At 36.0% G+C, this 19,957-nt stretch overlaps 1 protein-coding gene across 3 annotated transcripts in view; it reads right to left on the reverse strand.

Annotated features, from left to right (window-relative positions):
* The window catches only part of GOLM2 (golgi membrane protein 2), a 111,727-nt gene that overhangs the window by 30,046 nt on the left and 61,724 nt on the right, over nt 1–19,957 (reverse strand). For 2 of the 3 annotated variants that reach the window (XM_089907287.1, XM_089907289.1), the window contains exons 7-8: nt 5,121–5,219; nt 3,442–3,612 (exon numbers count right to left, since the gene is read on the reverse strand). In XM_089907287.1, the coding sequence (XP_089763413.1) occupies nt 3,442–3,612; nt 5,121–5,219 (270 nt within the window). The remainder of the gene's footprint in view (nt 1–3,441; nt 3,613–5,120; nt 5,220–19,957) is intronic. The other variant, XM_089907288.1, reaches the window with a different exon arrangement.

The following is a 19,957-nucleotide window of genomic DNA, read 5'->3' on the forward strand; positions in this document are numbered from 1 at the left end:
GTAAATCAATTATACTTCAAGTTAAAAAAAGAGCGAAACTATGAGGTTCTTAGAAGAAAACATGACCTTTTTGATTTGGCAAAGGTTTCTTAGATATGACACCAAAAGCATGAACAACAAAAGAAAAATAGACAAACTGGACTTCATCAAAATTTAAAACTTTGTGCATCATAGAACACTATCAGAGAGTGAAAAAACAAATGATAGAATGGGTAAAAATATTTGCATATCATACATCTGATGAGGGTTTAGTATTCAGAATATATAAATAATGCTTAAAACTCAACAGCAAAGACAAACAACCCAATTTAAAAATGGGCAAAGGACTTGAATATACATTTCTCTAAAGAAGATATACAAATGGCCAACAAGTACTTGAAAAGATGCTCAATGTCATAGTCATTAGGGAAATGCAAATGAAAATCACAATGAGATACCACTTCACAGGCACTAGGATGGCAACAGTAAAAACAAGAGCAACAGTGGAAAGTACTGATAGTGTTGACAGGGATGTCGAGAAACTGGAGCTCTCGTGCATTGCTGATGGAACCGTAAAATGGTGCAGCTGCTGTGGAAAATAGTTTGGCAGTTTCCTATAAAGCTAAACATAGAATTACCATATAATCCAGCAATTCTACATCTAGGTACACACTTAAAGAATTGAAAACAAGTGTTCAACAAAAGCCTGTAAATGAATGTTCATCGCAGCACTATTCACAATAGCCAAAAAGTGGAAACAATCCAAATACCCATCTACAGATGAATGGATAAACAAAATGTATTCATACAATTGAATATTATCCAGCCATAAGAGAAATAAAGTCCTGATACCTGTGACAACATGGCTGAACTTTGAAAACAGTACGCTAAGAAAAAGAAGCCAGACACAAAAGGCTACATATTGTATGATTCCATTTACATGAAATATCCAGGATTCCAGGTGAATCCATAGAGTCAGAAAATAGGTTAGTCATTGCCAAGGACTGTGGGTAGGAGAAAATGGGGAGTGACTGCTTAATGGGTACACGGTTTTCTTTTGTAGTGATGAATACTTTCTGGAACTAGACAGTTGTAATGATTGCACATTATAAATGTACTAAATACCGCTGAATTGTGCACTTTGGTGAATTCTATATGTATTTTACCACAATTTTAAACTTATTTTTAATTTCTAAAAAAATCATTTGCATGATATAATAAAGTCTCATATCACAAAAGGCAGAAGAGGAAACTGCAGTAAAGTTAATTTATCAAAGGTTAGCATCTGAATTATTGATAAAGATTTGACAGAAAGGTATAGGATCAATCTCCAAAGTTATCAGGCTCAGTGGTCAAAACTGATGCACAGATTATATACCAAGATATAATTATAGTATAATTCCTCACATAAAAATGGACAGGCCACCAGAAAGTAAATGCCTATTAAAACACCCTCAAGGAATCATCATATTCTGAATGCCTTACAAAAGAGTTAAAAAGCAAATGTGGCCAGGCCTTAGGGAAAGAAATAAATGTAAACATCTCTAGTGACATTGTAAAACTGTTCTAGAGAACAATCTGACATTATGTAACAGGAGCTATAAAGTTAGTCAAGTACTTTGACCTAATAAATTCAGTTAGGGGACTACACTTTTAAAGGAATACCCAAAGTAGGAGAAGCAGGAAATAATTTGAAAAAAAGATATTCATAATCACGACATCTAACATAAGAAAATACAAACTAATTTAAATAATCAAAGAGTAGAGCTAAATGAACTATTATTATTGCCTAAACACAATGGAATATATGCATATGTCTACGTGTGTGTATATGTATATATGTATATTTTTAAATCACAATTACATAACTATTTGATAGGTTAAAACACAGGTAAGAAATAATGCCAAAGTAAATCACAAAATAGTGCTCACATTGATTTCAACTCTATATATACATTGAAAAGAATTCGGAGTAAGATTTTAAAACTCAATAGGCTCTTTTAGAAATAAATTGTAGGGAATTCCCTGGTGGTCCAGTGGTTAGGACTCCATGCTTCCACTGCAGGGAGCACGGGTTTGATCCCTGGTTGGGGAACTAGGAACCCACATGCCACACGGCACAGACAAAAAAAAAAAAAAAAAAAAATTGTGGAATGTAGTAATTTCCTGGTGATCATTTTCCAATCACATTCTTTACCCAAAGACTGGTTAAAAAAAAGAGAGGTAAGACAACAATAACAATTTTTATAGAATAAACTATAAGTAGAAGAAAATCTTAAGTGATCAAATTAAGATATTTTATCTTAGTAAGATTCTGACCTTACTATAAACCTCTTTTTGTTGAGATAAAAGTTTTGAAGCCAATTCCCCAACAAGATTTGGAGGAAATATTTTTTCACTGTATTTAAAATGTTAACCATATTCTTGTAAATAAAAATATTTTTTATATAATACTTAAGTCAAGATACATGGATACGCTTTAAAATGTCAAGGAAGGCAAGTCAATTAAATGTACACAAACTATATATTCATATAGATGCAGAAATATGAATAACTGTCATAAGACCAATTTAAAAATGTAACACTGTGCAGTTATCACAGTACAAACAACCTGTGTACAAGTAAATGCCTAAACACTGCTCTGAAGAGTTGTTGCCATAGAAGCCATCATTAAAAGTAAACAAAAGCAAACTGGAGCTTTCAGACATTCTGTCTATTCAGAAGTTGAAGGGAAGAAGCCTTAAAAAGCAGAAGCAGTGAAAAGTACAGTTTAAGAGAGCTGGTCTAAGAGCCACTGTCCTGTCCCCAATTCTGTCTACTACTGGAATTTTTTCTTATACATCTTGAAAATCTACCAATTAGAAAATTATGCAGATTAACAGGTATTGTCCATTTATCATAATCAATACCTCTGAAACAATTAAGCAGTCAAACATTATTACACAGTATTATGAGTTTGTTCAATTTCTTTCACTTCTAGCACCTAAATGAAGCAAACTGCAATTGGAGGGAATGGAAAAGGAAACAGCAATGAACTTTCTACCATGGCAGTCTTTATTTCTTCCAGAACTCATTTTTCAAAACTCTTTATCTTCCCTCCTTTCTAATCAAAGTTTTCATATATTAGCCTAACAAAATATATCTTCTCTCACTTCTCAGAAAAATTTTACATTCATAAGAACTAATAGCATTTTTTAAAATCAACTCACCTGAAATTTATTTTTTAACACTGGAGAACAAGAGAAGTTTTTGAAAGTGTTCTTTAAAATATCTCTATCCATTTAAAACCTACTTTTCTTTTAAATTTTATAACCGTCATACTTTCTCTTTGTATGTATATAACTTCACTATACATCCATTAGTTAGAGATTATAATAATGAAGACCTTAATTCAGACTTGTAAATAAATATATTATATTTAAAGAAATCTTTTCAGCATAATATTCATCAACTGATTCTTACTTTGCTTCAATTTATGGAGATCACCGGCTCGATCCTTAGTAGCCTGCTTTAGAATATCTGCTTGAATTCTGGGTTCACTCTCCAAGTTAGGGCCTGGAATTAAATGTTGAAGAGGATTGGAAGGCTTCTGTTTTGAAGTTCTGGGGTTTCCATTGTGGTTTACATGAGAATCTATGGCATAAAAACATCAAATTAAGGTCATATTTTGCAGAAGAATTTCATAAGATGTATCTGAGAAAAGGTAAGACACTTATCTGATACTGGGTAGTCAGGTAGCTTTTTTTTAAAGCTTTATTTCATTTCTTTAATCAAATCTTATAACCATTGTGATTTTAGTTGTGTGAAGTTTACTAATCATTCCCAGGCGGGTATCTTTAGTATTGATTATAAACCTATTCATCAATGGAATATATATCAATAGTAGAAACCCAAAGATTAAAATGGCAGTGATACCTGTAACTTTTCTTCCCTCCAAATTCTATATTGCTGTCAGAAATCTCCAAAATCCAATAAGGCTTTTAGAATTTCTAATCTTAAAGTTATTTTCATCTACACAGCGACATAACTGTTAACTCTTGATTCTTTCTTATTAGTATCTCCTGGATATAACTTTTCTTTCCCCCACCTCCCTTTTTAACTCATCAAAGCCTCGATTTAGATCTTTATTACAATTAATTTTAATCATACCAATTCTCATTTTAGGGGAACATTTCTGTAAAATTGAGTAGGTATTCAGTAGAAAACACACAGATAAGTACAGAGTAGGGAGTTTGATACAGGCGGATCTCATTTTATAGAAGGCCTCTGTGAGATAAACTTGAACACATTTTGGAGAAGGTAAAGACATATATACTGGTAGTGATGAAAGGGAACGTAGTCCAGAGTGGCAGAACAAATAATTCTCCCACTCTTAATAGTCCAGTAGACGAAGTTCATTTTGTAATGATCTCTCCCTGAGCTTTTTTTTTTTTTTTTAATGAATCAGTTATATATACACATATGTTCCCATATCTCTTCCCTCTTGTGTCTCCCTCCCTCCCACCCTCCCTATCCCACCCCTCCAGGAGGTCACAAAGCACCGAGCTGATCTCCCTGTGCTATGCGGCTGCTTCCCACTAGCTATCTACCTTACGTTTGGTAGTGTATAAATGTCCATGCCTCTCTCTCGCTTTGTTACAGCTTACCCTTCCCCCTCCCCATATCGTCAAGTCCGTTCTCTAGTAGGTCTGTGTCTTTTTTCCCGTCTTACCCCTAGGTTCTTCATGACATTTTTTTCCTTTAAATTCCATATATATCTGTTAGCATACGGTATTTGTCTTTCTCTTTCTGACTTACTTCACTCTGTATGACAGACTCTAGGTCTATCCACCTCATTACAAATAGCTCAATTTCGTTTCTTTTTATGGCTGAGTAATATTCCATTGTATATATGTGCCACATCTTCTTTATCCATTCATCCGATGATGGGCACTTAGGTTGTTTCCATCTCCGGGCTATTGTAAATAGAGCTGCAATGAATCTCCCTGAGCTTTTATCAGTCGTTTGACAATATACAAAGTTAACTAGAATAATGAATGATACTTCACTGTGCTGCTAAATGACATGTTTTATTCACTATGTAACAATACATGACCAGAAAATTGATTTTCAAATGGAATTTTAAGAATAAGACTTCATACCTGGAACCATATTTGGGGAGAGAGGTTGTCCAGTTGGAAGATGGGAGATTACTTGATGACTTTCATATTGAGAAAAGGAAACAGGGGGTTTCTTTAAAGCTAAAATTAAAAACAGATCCATATTATTCCCCGTGATATTATGGTTTCTAAATACCAATCACCATGAATCTGTTTACATTGCACTAATCCTATGATGCTTACTCTAATTTTGTAATCCTTATAATTGGTATATTAACTAATTAATTTATGGTTACTAATTGATATATTGCACCACCCATCACAGATTTTGATGATCAATAAATCTGACCAGAATACAAGATAGGAATTCTGTCTTGTTCATCACTATATCCCCAATACCTAGAATAGTGCCTGGCATATAACAGGAGCGCAATTAAAATTTGATGAATGAATAAATAAATGAATCTCTTCAGATACAGTGAGACCTTTTTATATGGATAGCATAAATAAAAATTGACATTTATAGATTAGGCAAAGCTATGAGAATATGCTACTCTAAGCTGCTCAGATTTTAAATAAAAACTAAATATGACTGATTCAACAAGTTCAGATTTTAGTTTTGAAAAGGGAATTTTTTTTTAACATCTTTATTGGAGTATAATTGCTTTACAATGGTGTGTTAGTTTCTGCTTTATAACAAAGTGAATTAGTTATACATATACATATGTTCCCATATCTCTTCCCTCTTGTGTCTCCCTCCCACCCACCCTCCCTATCCCACCCCTCTAGGTGGTCACAAAGCACCGAGCTGATCTCCCTGTGCCATGTGGCTGCTTCCCACTAGCTATCTATTTTACGTTTGGTAGTGTATAAATGTCCATGTCACTCTCTCACTTTGTCACAGCTTACCCTTCCCCCTCCCCATATCCTCAAGTCCATTCTCTAGTAGGTCTGTGTCTTTATTCCCATCTTACCCCTAGGTTCTTCATGACCTTTTTTTTCCCCTTAGATTCCATATATATGTGTTAGCACATGGTATTTGTTTTTCTCTTTCTGACTTACTTCACTCTGTATGACAGTCTCTAGGTCCATCCACCTCACTACAAATAACTCAATTTCGTTTCTTTTTATGGCTGAGTAATATTCCATTGTATATATGTGCCACATCTTCTTTATCCATTCATCTGATGATGGACACTTAGGTTGCTTCCATCTCCTGGCTATTGTAAATAGAGTTGCAATGAACATTCTGGTACATGACTCTTTTTGAATTACGGTTTTCTCAGGGTATATGCCCAGTAGTGGGGTTGCTGGGTCGTATGGTAGTTCTATTTGTAGTTTTTTAAGGAACCTCCATACTGTTTTCTATAGTGGCTGTATCAACTTACATTCCCACCAGCAGTGCAAGAGTGTTCCTGAAAAGGGAATTTTTAAGTTTTGTACAAAAAGCTTTACTAGCCAAGATGTACTTACTTAGAGTTGGAACTTTCTTCTCCCTTAAGAAATAAAGGCAATAGGGAAAGAGATCATTTTTCACTCACTCCACTGCAACCTTGGGCAGCTTAATGTGACAGAAAGGCAGAGAGCAAGAAGGAAACTAGAGAGAAGGCAAACAGATAAAGAGAAAAAAAAATAGAGAGCCCATCTATAAGATATGGTTAGTGGCACATTTTATTCTTCTAAAACTTTGGTGTGGCAGACACGATGCTTTGTGACCCCATTTCATTATATTTTTCCTAGGCACAGAGGAAGATAAGCCTTCCTTACTTTTATGTGCCACGAAACTGGGTTCTAACCATAAGAATGTAAGTGAAACAGAATGTAAGTGAAACAGAATGAGCCACTTCCAACTATGCCAATAAAATCTTCTGTGCAAATCACCTACAATCTCTCTTCCCTTCTGTCACAAATTAGGAGGCTACATATGAAGATACTGGCATCAAATAATGGAAGAGGACACTGCTTAGAGAGAGCTGCAAAGAGAATCATGCAACCTGCATCAGTCTGTAATGTGAACAATAAATGAAACTTTATTGCTTTAAGCAATTGCAATTTGGGGATTATTTGTTAGTACATAACAGCCTCGTCAGTCCTAACTAGTATACTTGGGTTATTTTTATAATCCTCAAAGTTTATTTCGGTGACTGTATTTCATTTATTATTATATAGATTTCTAAACTTAAGGACCCAAGAAGTTTAAAATTCACTCTAAGAAAGCAACCCATTCAAATTTACAGAAAGTTGAGGTTTTCTATATCTTACTGTGTTCCCCCATTTCCTTGTTCGTATTGCCAGCTGCAATGCCCAACACCCACCACTGCACGTAAGACAGCTAAATAACAACAATCAGCTAACATCTTTAAAGAGCAGTACTTTCCCAGGTTTAACACCATTTTGATTTGCTAACAGACTCTGAGGACAACTAAGCATCTGATAGATATACTGGAAAGAGAAGTCAGTCACAATGTACAAACTTGTGGATCACTGTTGGACCCTAGCTGGCTCCAGTACTATATAAACCAAAAGACAAGAGAGGGTACTTTCAATACTAAACAGGAAGTGATCATACATGTTCTTAGCTTTATTTAATAATGCCTCCTGCCCAAGAACAAGGTGACTATTCAGAGGCAAAACTATGAAGATTTATATAGGTAGAAAAAGCTGGATTAAAAAGAGCCTTTATATATGGGTTCGATCCCTGGTTGGGCAACTAAGATCCCACATGCCATGTGGTGCAGCCAAAAAAAAAAAAAAAAAAAAGAAAGAGCCTTTATAAAACATCCAGAGGAGTTTAGAACTGATATACAGGCATACCTTTGTATTGCAGGTTCAGTTCTAGACCACTGCAATAAAGTGAATATCACGATAAAGCGAGTTGCATGCATTTTTTTGGTTTCCCAGTGCATATAAAAGTTATGTTTACACTATACAGTAGTCTATTAAGTGTACAGTAAAATTATGCCTAAAAATCAATGCGTACACAACTTAATTTAAAAATACTTCATTGTTAAAAAATACTAAACATTACCTGAGCCTTTAGCAAGTCGTAATCTTTTTGTTGGTGGAAGGTTTGAAATATTGCAAGAATTACTGAAATGTGACACAGAGACAATGAAAAGAGCAAATGTTGTTGGGAAAATGGCACTGATAGATTTGCTTGACAAAGGATTGCCACAAACCTACAATTTGTAAAAAAACACGATCTGTGAAGTACTGTAAAGCTAAGCACAATAAAACACGGCATGTCTGTAGCAGAAACTATACAGTCAAGCCTTGACATCCATGGGGGACTGGCTCCAGGACACCCGACCCCACCCTCATGCTCAAGTCCCTTTGTCAGTCTTCCTTATCCATGGTTCTGCATCTGAGGATTCAAACAATCACGGAGTGCAAATATAGTATACAATCTGAGGCTGGTTGAATCCACCAAGGAGGAACCTGAGGACGTGACTGTGGTAATATGGAGCCTTATAAGTTTGACGTGAATTACTACATTTCTGTAAAAATTTACAAAAATAGAGAACCAGAAAGAAATTTAAAATGAGCTGTAATTCCACCACTTAAAGATAACCACTGCTACCATTTCAAGATTATCTGTTTTGTTTGTTTTTTTCTGTACATTACACCATATACCATAAACAAAATTAGGATACCATCATATATACTATCTTATAATCTGATTTTTTATTTAATATTTTATATACATTTTTCTATGTCATCCCATTTTCTTCTACAGCATTCCTAAATGGTAGTACTGAATCAAAACTTCCAACTTACTAGGTTTGGCTAGAAAGATCTGGGTAAAGAATTGCCACAAGGACTTTAGAGTGCCATAAACTGCATCAGCTAAGCTAGTTGGTGGATAGACTTTTACTACTTAGGAAAAAGTAATGTGTGTTCTGTAAACACTTTGGTTTCTATGCTTTCACTGTGACTTTTTTGTTTATTTTCCTAGAAAAGTTCCTTTAAAAAAAACTCCAGCCTTTTTCTTTTGTTGAACTAAGGGGAGAGGTGATTTATTTATATCCAGGACAAGACAGAGGCTTTCCCAGGAGCCAGAATTAACAGTTACAGTTAGTGGTACCAAAACAAATGAAGATCTGGAAAATTACTAGTGGACTTGGACACAAAATAAGACTGCTAATCTTGCTCTCCGATTTTGGATAGGATTCTTCAGACTTTTTTTTCTATACACATTCAAGTATCTAATTTTTCCTCCACAAAAATGAGATTATATTGTACGTGCTTCCTTGTAACCTGCTTTTTTTCATTAAAAAAATCATAGGTATATTGGGAATTCCCTGGCAGCCCAGTGGTTAGGACTCTGCACTTTCATTGCCGGGGGCCCAGGTTCAATCCCTGGTTGGGGAACTAAGATCCCACAAGCCACATGGCGTGGCCAAAAAACAAAAAAAAAATCATAGATATATGTATATGTTAATAAAAACAGCTCAACACTATCTTTTATAATGACTACATATCACATTTATTGATAAAACACATTTAATAAACTAATAAGCTTACCTATAACATTTATATGGGCTTCAATTTATTATTATACATAATTTTATGGTGAGAATTTTTGTAACTACATGATAGAGTGAGTTCTCAGGGAAGTACTAAACACTAGGTCAATGACTATGTGTACTTATTAAACAAATTAAGAGAAACAATAAATGTGAGCTCAAAGACAACTGAAGTCTGGGAAAGAATTAAGACACTGAAAAGAATGCAAACAATTATGTATGATATTAAACTTATAATCTGTGATATACTTTACTCAGGTCCTCTCCATTGACGACCACTGAGAACCAGGGGAAAACATACAAGTCAACAGAGAATAGCATGCTGCTATCAGATAATATCATGAATAGGCTGTTAAAATATATATCATTGATAAAGTCATTATTAAGTAAAATTACCAAACATAAAATGGTGAAACCTATTTAACATAAAGATAAAATACCGGATACACTAGAGCACATAGCTTTTATCCTACCACTATGATACTGGGTTTTGTCTTTTTTATAAAGGAGAGCTATCAAATATGGAAATTCAATCTTTCAGCAATATTTTTTTTTACATCTTTATTAGAGTGTAAGTGCTTTACAATGGTGTGTGAGTTTCTGCTTTATAACAAATTGAATCAGTTATACATATACATATGTTCCCATATCTCTTCCCTCTTGCGTCTCCCTCCCTCCCACCCTCCCTATCCCACCCCTCCAGGCGGTCACAAAACACTAAGCTGATCTCCCTGTGCTATGCGGCTGCTTCCCACTAGCTATCTACCTTACATTTGGTAGTGTATATATGTCCATGCCTCTCTCTCGCTTTGTCACAGCTTACCCTTCCCCCTCCCCATATCCTCAAGTCCATTCTCTAGTAGGTCTGTGTCTTTATTCCATTATGGCCATTCTGACTGGTGTGAGACGATATCTCATTGTAGTTTTGATTTGCATTTCTCTAATGATTAATGATGTCTTTCATGTGTTTGTTGGCAGTCTGTATATCTTCTTTGGAGAAATGTCTATTTAGGTCTTCTGCCCATTTTTGGATTGGGTTGTTTGCTTTCTTGTTATTGAGCTGCATGAGCTGCTTATAAATTTTGGAGATTAATCCTTTGTCAGTTGCTTCATTTGCAAATATTTTCTCCCATTCTGAGGGTTGTCTTTTGGTCTTGTTTATGGTTTCCTTTGCAGTACAAAAGCTTTGAAGTTTCATTAGGTCCCATTTGTTTGTTTTGTTTTTATTTCCATGTCTCTAGGAGGTGGGTCAAAAAGGATCTTGCTGTGATTTACGTCATAGTGTGTTCTGCCTATGTTTTCCTCTAAGAGTTTGATGGTGTCTGGCCTTACATTTAGGTCTTTAATCCATTTTGAGCTTATTTTTGTGTATGGTGTTAGGGAGTCATCTAATCTCATACTTTTACATGTACCTGTCCAGTTTTCCCAGCACCACTTATTGAAGAGGCTGTCCTTTCTCCACTGTACATGCCTGCCTCCTTTATCAAAGATAAGGTGACCATATGTGTGTGGGTTTATCTCTCGGCTTTCTATCCTGTTCCATTGATCTATCTTTCTGTTTTTGTGCCAGTACCATACTGTCTTGATTACTGTAGCTTTGTAGTATAGTCTGAAGTCAGGGAGCCTGATTCCTCCAGCTCCGTTTTTCGTTCTCAAGATTGCTTTGGCTATTCGGGGTCTTTTGTGTTTCCATACAAATTGTGAAATTTTTTGTTCTAGTTCTGTGAAAAATGCCAGTGGTAGTTTCATAGGGATTGCATTGAATCTGTAGATTGCTTTGGGTAGTAGAGTCATTTTCACAATGTTGATTCTTCCAATCCAAGAACATGGTATATCTCGCCATCTATTTGTATCATCTTTAATTTCTTTCATCAGTGTCTTATGATTTTCTGCATACAGGTCTTTTGTCTCCTTAGGTAGGTTTATTCCTAGATATTTATTCTTTTTGTTGCAATGGTAAATGGGAGTGTTTTCTTGATTTCACTTTCAGATTTTTCATCATTAGTGTATAGGAATGCCAGAGATTTCTGTGCATTAATTTTGTATCCTGCTACTTTACCAAATTCATTGATTAGCTCTAGTAGTTTTGTGGTAGCATCTTTAGGATTCTCTACGTATAGTATCATGTCATCTGCAAACAGTAACAGCTTTACTTCTTCTTTTCCGATTTGGATTCCCTTTATTTCCTTTTCTTCTCTGATTGCTGTGGCTAAAACTTCCAAAACTATGTTGAATAAGAGTGGTGAGAGTGGGCAACCTTCAGCAATACTTATTAAGTGCGTACTGTATGCTAAGCACTGTTCTAAAAAGCTGGAGATTCAACGGTGGACAAAACAGACCAAGTTATATAACAAGTAAATTTAAAAGTATGTACATGGGGTGACCCAACACTGGAGCCTGCCTGGGCTCTTTGGTAGGGCTGGTGGCAGACTCTGGGAGGGCTCACGCTGGGGGTTGCTTCCCCAAACTTCTGCTGCCGGTTTCCTTGTCCTCACGGTGAGCCACGGCGACCCCCCACCTCTGCAGGAGACCCTCCAACACTAGCAGATTCCACATATAAGCGATATATGATATTTGTCTCTCTGTGCCTGAGTTGCTTCACTTAGTATGATAGTCTCTGGGTCCATCCATGTTACTGCAAATGGTATTATTTCTTTCTTAATGGCTGAATAATATTCCACTGGTATGTACCACATCTTCTTTGTCCATTCGTCTGTCAGTGGATATTTGGGTTGCTTCCATGTCTTGGCTATTGTGAACGGCGCTGCAGTGAACACTGGGGTGCATGTATCCTTTCAAACCATGTTTTTCTCTGGGTGTGTGCCCAGGAGTGGGATTGCTGGATTGTATGGTAGCTCTAGTTTTGGTTTTTGGGTAAACCTCCATACTGTTCTCCATAGTGGCTGTACCAATTTATATTCCCACCAACAGCATAGGAGGGTTCCCTTTTCTCCACACCTTCTCCAGCGTTTGTTGTTTGTAGACTTTTTGATGATGGCCATTCTGACTGGTGTGGGGTGATAACTCATAGTGGTTTTGATTTGCATTTCTCTAATGATTGGTGATGTTGAGCATCTTTTCATGTTAAAGACAATATATTTTTAACAATATTCACCAGATCCAATCAGCCCTTGATTTATTTCTATTGTATTAAAATGCTACTTTACACTTGAAACTAATATAAAATTGTAAATCAACCACACTTCAATAAATTAATTAATTAAATGCTACTTTAAAAAAAGTATGTACAGAATATAATATAAATGTCAGAGTGAAAATGTTATGCATAAAGTAAAACAGGGACGTGTGATAGAGAGTAGTGGGACATTCTATTTTAGTTGGTTGGTCAGGGGAGGTATTTCTGAAGAAGACATATTTGAGCAGAGGTATGAATGAAACGTGGAGGAAGACTATTCAGGCAGAGATCAGTAAGTACAAAGGCCTTTAGACAGGAACATGCACAGCACATCTGAGGAAATGCAAAGAAAGCAGTGAAGGGAAAGCATAGAAATGAAGTCAGAGAGGAGAGGAGGGGCCATATTAGAGACAACGAACAATAAAAAATGTTAGGATAGGTAGTTAGGGGGCTGAGGGCTGGTACTAAACTGGTAATTCCAAAGGAAGCAGTAATAGTACTAATTATAATAATAGTAGCTCCCACTTTCTGAATACTTAGTATGAACCAGGCAATAATCTCATGTCACTCTCAAATCTATCTGAGATAGATATCCCCTTTCACAGATGAGGAACTGAAACTCATGACAGTAGAGATGAGACATACCTCTCACTTGACTTAAAAATTCAAAGTAGTCATTTCTGGAGGACCTGGCTGATATGCTTACAAAAGGCAATAGGAAGTTTAGGGCTAATCCTCCTCAACTTCTCTATTAGCCCTCAGCTGCAGCCTTTATCCTGAGAACCAAAAAAGAAGTATATTTGCCTTTCACTCTCAGTGACAGCTACAATCTTTTTTTTTTTTTTTTTTTTGCGTTACGCGGGCTTCTCACTGTTGTGGCCTCTCCCGTTGCGGAGCGCAGGCTCTGGACGCGCAGGCTCAGCGGCCATGGCTCACGGGCCCAGCCACTCCGCGGCATGTGGGATCTTCCCAGACCGGGGCACGAACCCATGTCCCCTGCATCGGCAGGCGGACTCTCAACCACTGCGCCACCAGGGAAGCCCAGCTACAATCTTTAAAATGTTCACATTCCTAGTTTTCTGCCTTACAGGGCTTCACAACCCAGTGCCTGTGACGATGGAGAAGGAATATGGCACTAGTAACCAGTGGTGCTCAAATCTGGCAACACTTTAGTTTTACAGATACCACCCCGGACATACTGAATATCGGGATGGTACCTAGGTATCTGTATTTATTAAAAGCTCCAAACGTGGTTCTGTTGCACAGCTAAGAGAATAAAAGATAGAATAAAAAGCATGGGCTTTAGAGTTAGACCAGGGCTCAAATCATGGCTCTGTAATTTATTAACTGTAAGACTTTAGTGCCTAATTTCTTAAAGCCTCAGTCTTCGTCTGAAAAACAGGGATAATGCCATCTGCCCTGCATGATCAATGTGGGGAGTAAGTGAGAATATTTGCTAATAGATTATGATAGATGCCTAGAAAATAGTAGGTGTTCAACATATACTAAGTATTTAGAGTTGTCAAAGTTAAGCATTTATCACTAAAATGAAAAAGAATCCAAGATTCAGGTTGAGGAAACAAAAACATTTAAATGTAAAACTGCCAGCCCTAACCAATTTATTGAGCCTCCTGACTACACAGTTTGCTCACACTTAGGAATCCTGATGAATGTTTACTTATAGTAATGTTTCTGGAAGTTCACGAAACTCTGATCAGTAATTACCCATTAAAATAGTAATCATTCAGAAGCATGAATGCTCAATACAAAACAATGATGTAACATTCTTATGTTATTTTGTTCTGCGTACATAAACAGATGTAACATGCTTGTAACTGCTCAAATATTGACCAGTGGAGCCATCTCAGCCCTCTAAGAAATACAGGTACATGTCTATAGAGACTATTAAAATGATGTTCTCATATGGCTTCTAAGACCTGGTCTGTGAACTCAAAATTCCTTCATACTTAAAAATCCATTTATATAATTTAAAAAGAATAACATGGACTTCCAATGCTAGCCATGATGTAATAACCAGTACTGGACTTACCCTCTCTCACATCCTAAACAATTTTTAATATGGACAAAATAGATAAAGCATTGGACAACCAGAGTACAAGACCAATTCTTGAAAGAAGCGATATACATGAGATGAACAGTCTCAGTGAGCAGAGGAAGCAGATTGGGCTGCTGAGGTGGCTGGAACCTGTAGGACAGAATACTATAGAAAAAGAAGCTGTGTGAAATGGGGGACAGAAATCTGCATGGATAGTCCCCTTGGGTCTCTGGCCAAGACCTGGGCTGTGTATACATACGGTGAGACTCTATGGGGCCTAACACAGAGTACCTGCTGCAGGGCTGAGAGCTGAACAAAAAAAACAGAGGTCATGTAGCACTTGGACACGACTGGATCTCTGGCCCACAGTACAGAATCTTCACTGAGCATCTTGGGCATTCAAATGAAATGCTAAAAGTCTACTTTAAAAGAAGGGATCACACCTTAGAGTTAAGGGCCATGTCCTCAGACTAAGAACAAAATCAACACTGACCTGCCCAAACAAAGCATAAAACCAAGCCTAACAGATTTAACTGTCTGTAATTTAACTGTCTGCAAGAAAAAAACTCAGCACCCTTTAAAAGAAGACAACAAAATCCATTCATACAGTACACGATAAAGTTACTAAGCATATAAAGAAATAGGCAATACCACCCGTAATCAAGAAAAAAAGCAATCAACAGACTCAAAAATGATCCATTTGTATAAACTAGCAAACAAGGACTGGTAAACAACTGTTTTACACACACAAACACACACACACACACAAAGATTTAAAGGGAAAGATGGGGATATCCAACAGAGAAGTGGAAACTAAAATAAGAACCAGATGGAAATTCTAGAGCTGAAAATACATCTGAAATGAAAAACTACACTAGATGGGTTCTGAACAGCAGTCTAAACACTGCAGAAAAAGGGGTCAATGAACTTGAAGACAAATCAAAGACATTAAAAAGTTGAAAGAGAAAAATTATTGTAAAAAAATGAACAAAAACTTCAGTGACATGTGGGACAATATCAAGCAGTCTGCAATGCATGTACTTTGAGTCTTAGGAAAAAAATAGGGCAGAAAAATTTCTAAATAATATTCGAATTTGAATAAAGGCTGAAAATTCACCAAATTTGGTGAAAAATATCACCCCCCAGATTAAATAAACTCAGGGAATTCCAAGCAGAATAAGTACAAAGAAAAACGAGACCAAGGCACACCTTAGTCAAACTGATAAACATGAAAGCTAAAGAGAAAAATTTTAAAGCAGTTAGAGAAAACGAATACACACTAATACAAAAGCACAACAGAAAGAATAACGGTTGACTTAGAATCATTGTTGGCTAGAAGGCAATGGAACTGTGTCTTTAAAGGGCTGAAAGAAAAAAAAACAACCACCATATTTCTATATCCAGTAAAAATATCCCTCAAAATGAGTATGAAATAAAAATGTTTTCAGATAAACAAGAGTTGGAAAAATTTGTTGCTAGAAGACCTGCATTTCAAGAAATGCTTAAGGAAGTTCTTCAAGCTGAAGGGAAAATGATAATCAAGATAGAACTTAGAATCCATGGGAAGGAATAATGAGCACTGTTTAAGTGGTAAGTATGTGGTAAATATAAGAGACCATAATATTTTCTTCTCCCATTTTCTTAAAAGGTTTTTTTTTAATTTATTTATTCATAATTTTGGTTGCCTAGGTCTTTGTTGCTGCACGTGGGCTTTTCTCTAGTTGCGGCGAGTGGGGGCTACTCTCCGTTGCGGTGCACGGGTTTCTCATTGCGGTGGCTTCTCCTGTGGCAGAACACGGGCTCTAGGCACGCGGGCTTCAGTAGTTGTGGCTTGCGGGCTCAGTAGTTGTGGCTCGCAGGCTCTACAGCACAGGCTCAGTAGTTGTGGTGCACGGGCTTAGCTGCTCCGCGGCATGTGGGATCTTCCTGGACCAGGGCTCGAACCCATGTTCCCTGCATTGGCAGGCAGATTCTTAATCACTGCACCACCAGGGAAGCCCTTAAAAGGTTTTTTAAACCAAAGTAATAATGAAAACACTGGGATTTTTAACATATAGAAATACCATATATGATAACAACCGCACAAAGAATGAGGCAAAGTAAATGGAATTATATCTCTGTAAGGTTCTAACATTTTACATGAAGTAGTATGATACTATTTCTAAGTATACCATGATACGTATAGGATGCATATAGTAATCCCTAGAATAACCACTAAAACACAATACCTTAGAAGTATAGTTTTTAAAAAGTGAGAGAAACAGGTACCAATTAAACCCTCAAACTCACTGAGTCCTATTCTAGCCTATTCTCCCTGGATGATACTTGCTGGTTCAAGGCTATTTTGATTCCTTTTTTCTTAATTGTGGCCAATATAAATTGTGGCCCCATAAAATATGACAGTGAAAGAAATGTCTTTCAATTATAAACCAAATGTATCATTAGAAGTTTATGTAATTATGTACCTTTACTAGCAGTTTCCAGGAATATGTACAATTTGATAATGTGCTAGTATTTCTCCCCTACAACAACAATAAAAAATGCCCAATTTTACCTGAAAACTTTTTCTTAAAGGGCTAGATAGTGAATATTTTAAGCTTGTAGTCCATACTCAATTCTGCTGTTCTAGCACAAAAGCAGTCACTGACAATACACAACAAATGAGCATGGTAATATTTCAGTAAAACTATTTATTAAAACAGGCAACCAATCTGTAGTTTGCCAATTTCTGTTTTACAAGATGCCTAAAAGTCTATTTACAATGATTTAATTTGTTAAAATATTTTAATGTGTTTTTATAAATTTAGATAATTTTTCCTCTAAAAGCTCTAAACTTTAGAGAAAGAACCTTTGCCCCCCCAAAAAAGATTAACTACACTGCTTCTTTAAAACATAATCTTCTTTTTTCTTCTCTCAAATATCGCTATAATTATCTCTCTTTAATTTTTAAAAAAAATTTAATTTTGAATAGGTATTTAATAAAATTACCTCATAAAATTTTGAAACCAACATTCAAAAGGTTATATAATGAAAAGTCCCCTTTTCATCTCTATCCTCAGTCTTCTTCCCCAGAAACAAACCCTATTACCAGTTTCAATTAGAGCAGCACTATCCAATAGGACTTTTTGCAATGATGGAGACGTTCTATATCTGTGCTGTCCAATACAATAGCCAGTAGCCACGGTGACTATTAAGCCCTTGAAGTGTGGCTAAGTTTGATCAAGGAACTGAAATTTTAGTTTTATTTAAGTTTAATGAATTTAAATAGCTACATGTGACCAGCGGCTAATGTACTGATATTAGGCAGTACAGATCTAGAGAATCCTCTGAGAGCAGTGGTGTTCTAGGTTGGCTACATAATACAATCACTTAAGAAGCATTTAAACATTCAGAGCCCTAGCCGCAACTCAGATCAAATATATAAAAATCTCTGGAGTGGGACTCAGGCATCGGTTTTTTTTTTTCTTTTTTAACTCCCCAGTGATTCCAATATATGGCCAAGGTAGAAATCTTCTGTTCTAGGAAATTAATTATCTTATAAATAGAGTAGCTCTACCTAGAAAGAAAAGCAAACTTTTAGAAAACCAAAAAGTTTTTCTTTATAAATTATTAATTATAAAAGAACTTCTGACTGCTTAGGTACATAAAAATCTTTATAACTTTATGAGGTTTTCCCCAAAGTAAACCATTAGAGGCAATTTTTACTGAGATTAACTAGATCTTAAAACTAGAAAGCAGTTTCCAAGTAAGAAATAAGATTTTCCTCTCTGTTGATATGCATGATATGGAAAAGGTATTTGCATTACATACTATTAAGGAACTCTTAAAAATCAATAAGGAAAATACTAACAATCCAATAGAAAAATAGGCAAAAATGATTACCAGGCAAATCACAGAAGAAGGCAACAAAAATGGCCAATAAACATACGAAGAGATGTTTAACGTCACTCATACTAAGGCAAATTTAAGGTACCATTTCAGATTGGCAAAAAGTTTAAAGTATAGCAAACCCAAATATTAGTTGAGGATATGGATAAACAAAAACTGTCATATATTACTAGCAAAAGTGTAAACTGATATAAGTATAGTAAAGCTGAAGATACTCTATAATGTAAGAATTCTACTTTTAAGTTCATATCCTTGTGCACAGCTTTGCAACTACTGTGCTGGGAATTGTTTACAGACTACCAGTGTGTTGAGCTATTGATCTCCTCAACCCTCAGTGACTGGTTACGACTTGGGACAGCTAGATCTCTAGGCCTGTCCTCTAGTCAGCAACAAGCTCACCTTTTAATCTCAATGTACTAATCAAATACTAGAAGTATCCAGAGACTCTCAGGTGCACAAGTATATATGAGAATGTCCACTGTAGTATTTGTTTGAAATAACAACAACAAAATAAACACCTGGAAGTGGCCTAATTGTTTATTATATATGAATAGATAAATTGTGGTATATTTATACAGTGAAATAATTATAACTGTTAAAAAGCCACAGGTATAACGCAGGTAAGTCTCAAAAGCATAATACTGAGGGGAAAAAAAGTTGCAGAATCATATAAACAATGACATCATTTATTTAAAGTTTAAGAAAGCAAACAAAACAATACTTCATAGTTTTACAGATGTTTACAAGTGTAGTAAAAGTCGAAAAACATGTATGGAAATTGATACACACCAATCTCTGCACAGTAGTTACCTCTGGGGAAGAAGAGACAGGATTGAGATCTGGAGGGTACACAGGCAGGCTTCAGTTTATCAGTAATGTTTTATTTCTTTAACGATAACATCAATAACAGAAATATCTGAAACTAATGTGGCAAAATATTACATTATCTTTGTGTGTTTTTTTTAAAGGGCAGTGGATACTTGAGTATTCACTATGTTATTTTCTATCTTTTTCTGTATGTTTGGAATGTTTCTGAATCTAAAAAAGTTTAAAAACTAGTGATATAAATATGTAACTGCCTAACATCACAGGTGCCTAAAATATCCAGGTCAAGAAGGTAATGGGTTAAACTACAAGACTCCTGTAAAATCTTGTGACTAGCTCCAAATCAACATTAAAAACAAACAAAACAGGGTCTTCCCTGGTGGCGCAGTGGTTGAGAGTCCGCCTGCCGATGCAGGGGACATGGGTTCGTGCCCGGGTCCGGGAGGAT

This window comes from Delphinapterus leucas, chromosome 2 (assembly GCF_059928025.1).
Source record: "Delphinapterus leucas isolate spDelLeu-1000000601 "Yukka" chromosome 2, BTC_Dleu_Yukka2, whole genome shotgun sequence".
Classification (NCBI taxonomy): Eukaryota; Metazoa; Chordata; class Mammalia; order Artiodactyla; family Monodontidae; genus Delphinapterus; species Delphinapterus leucas.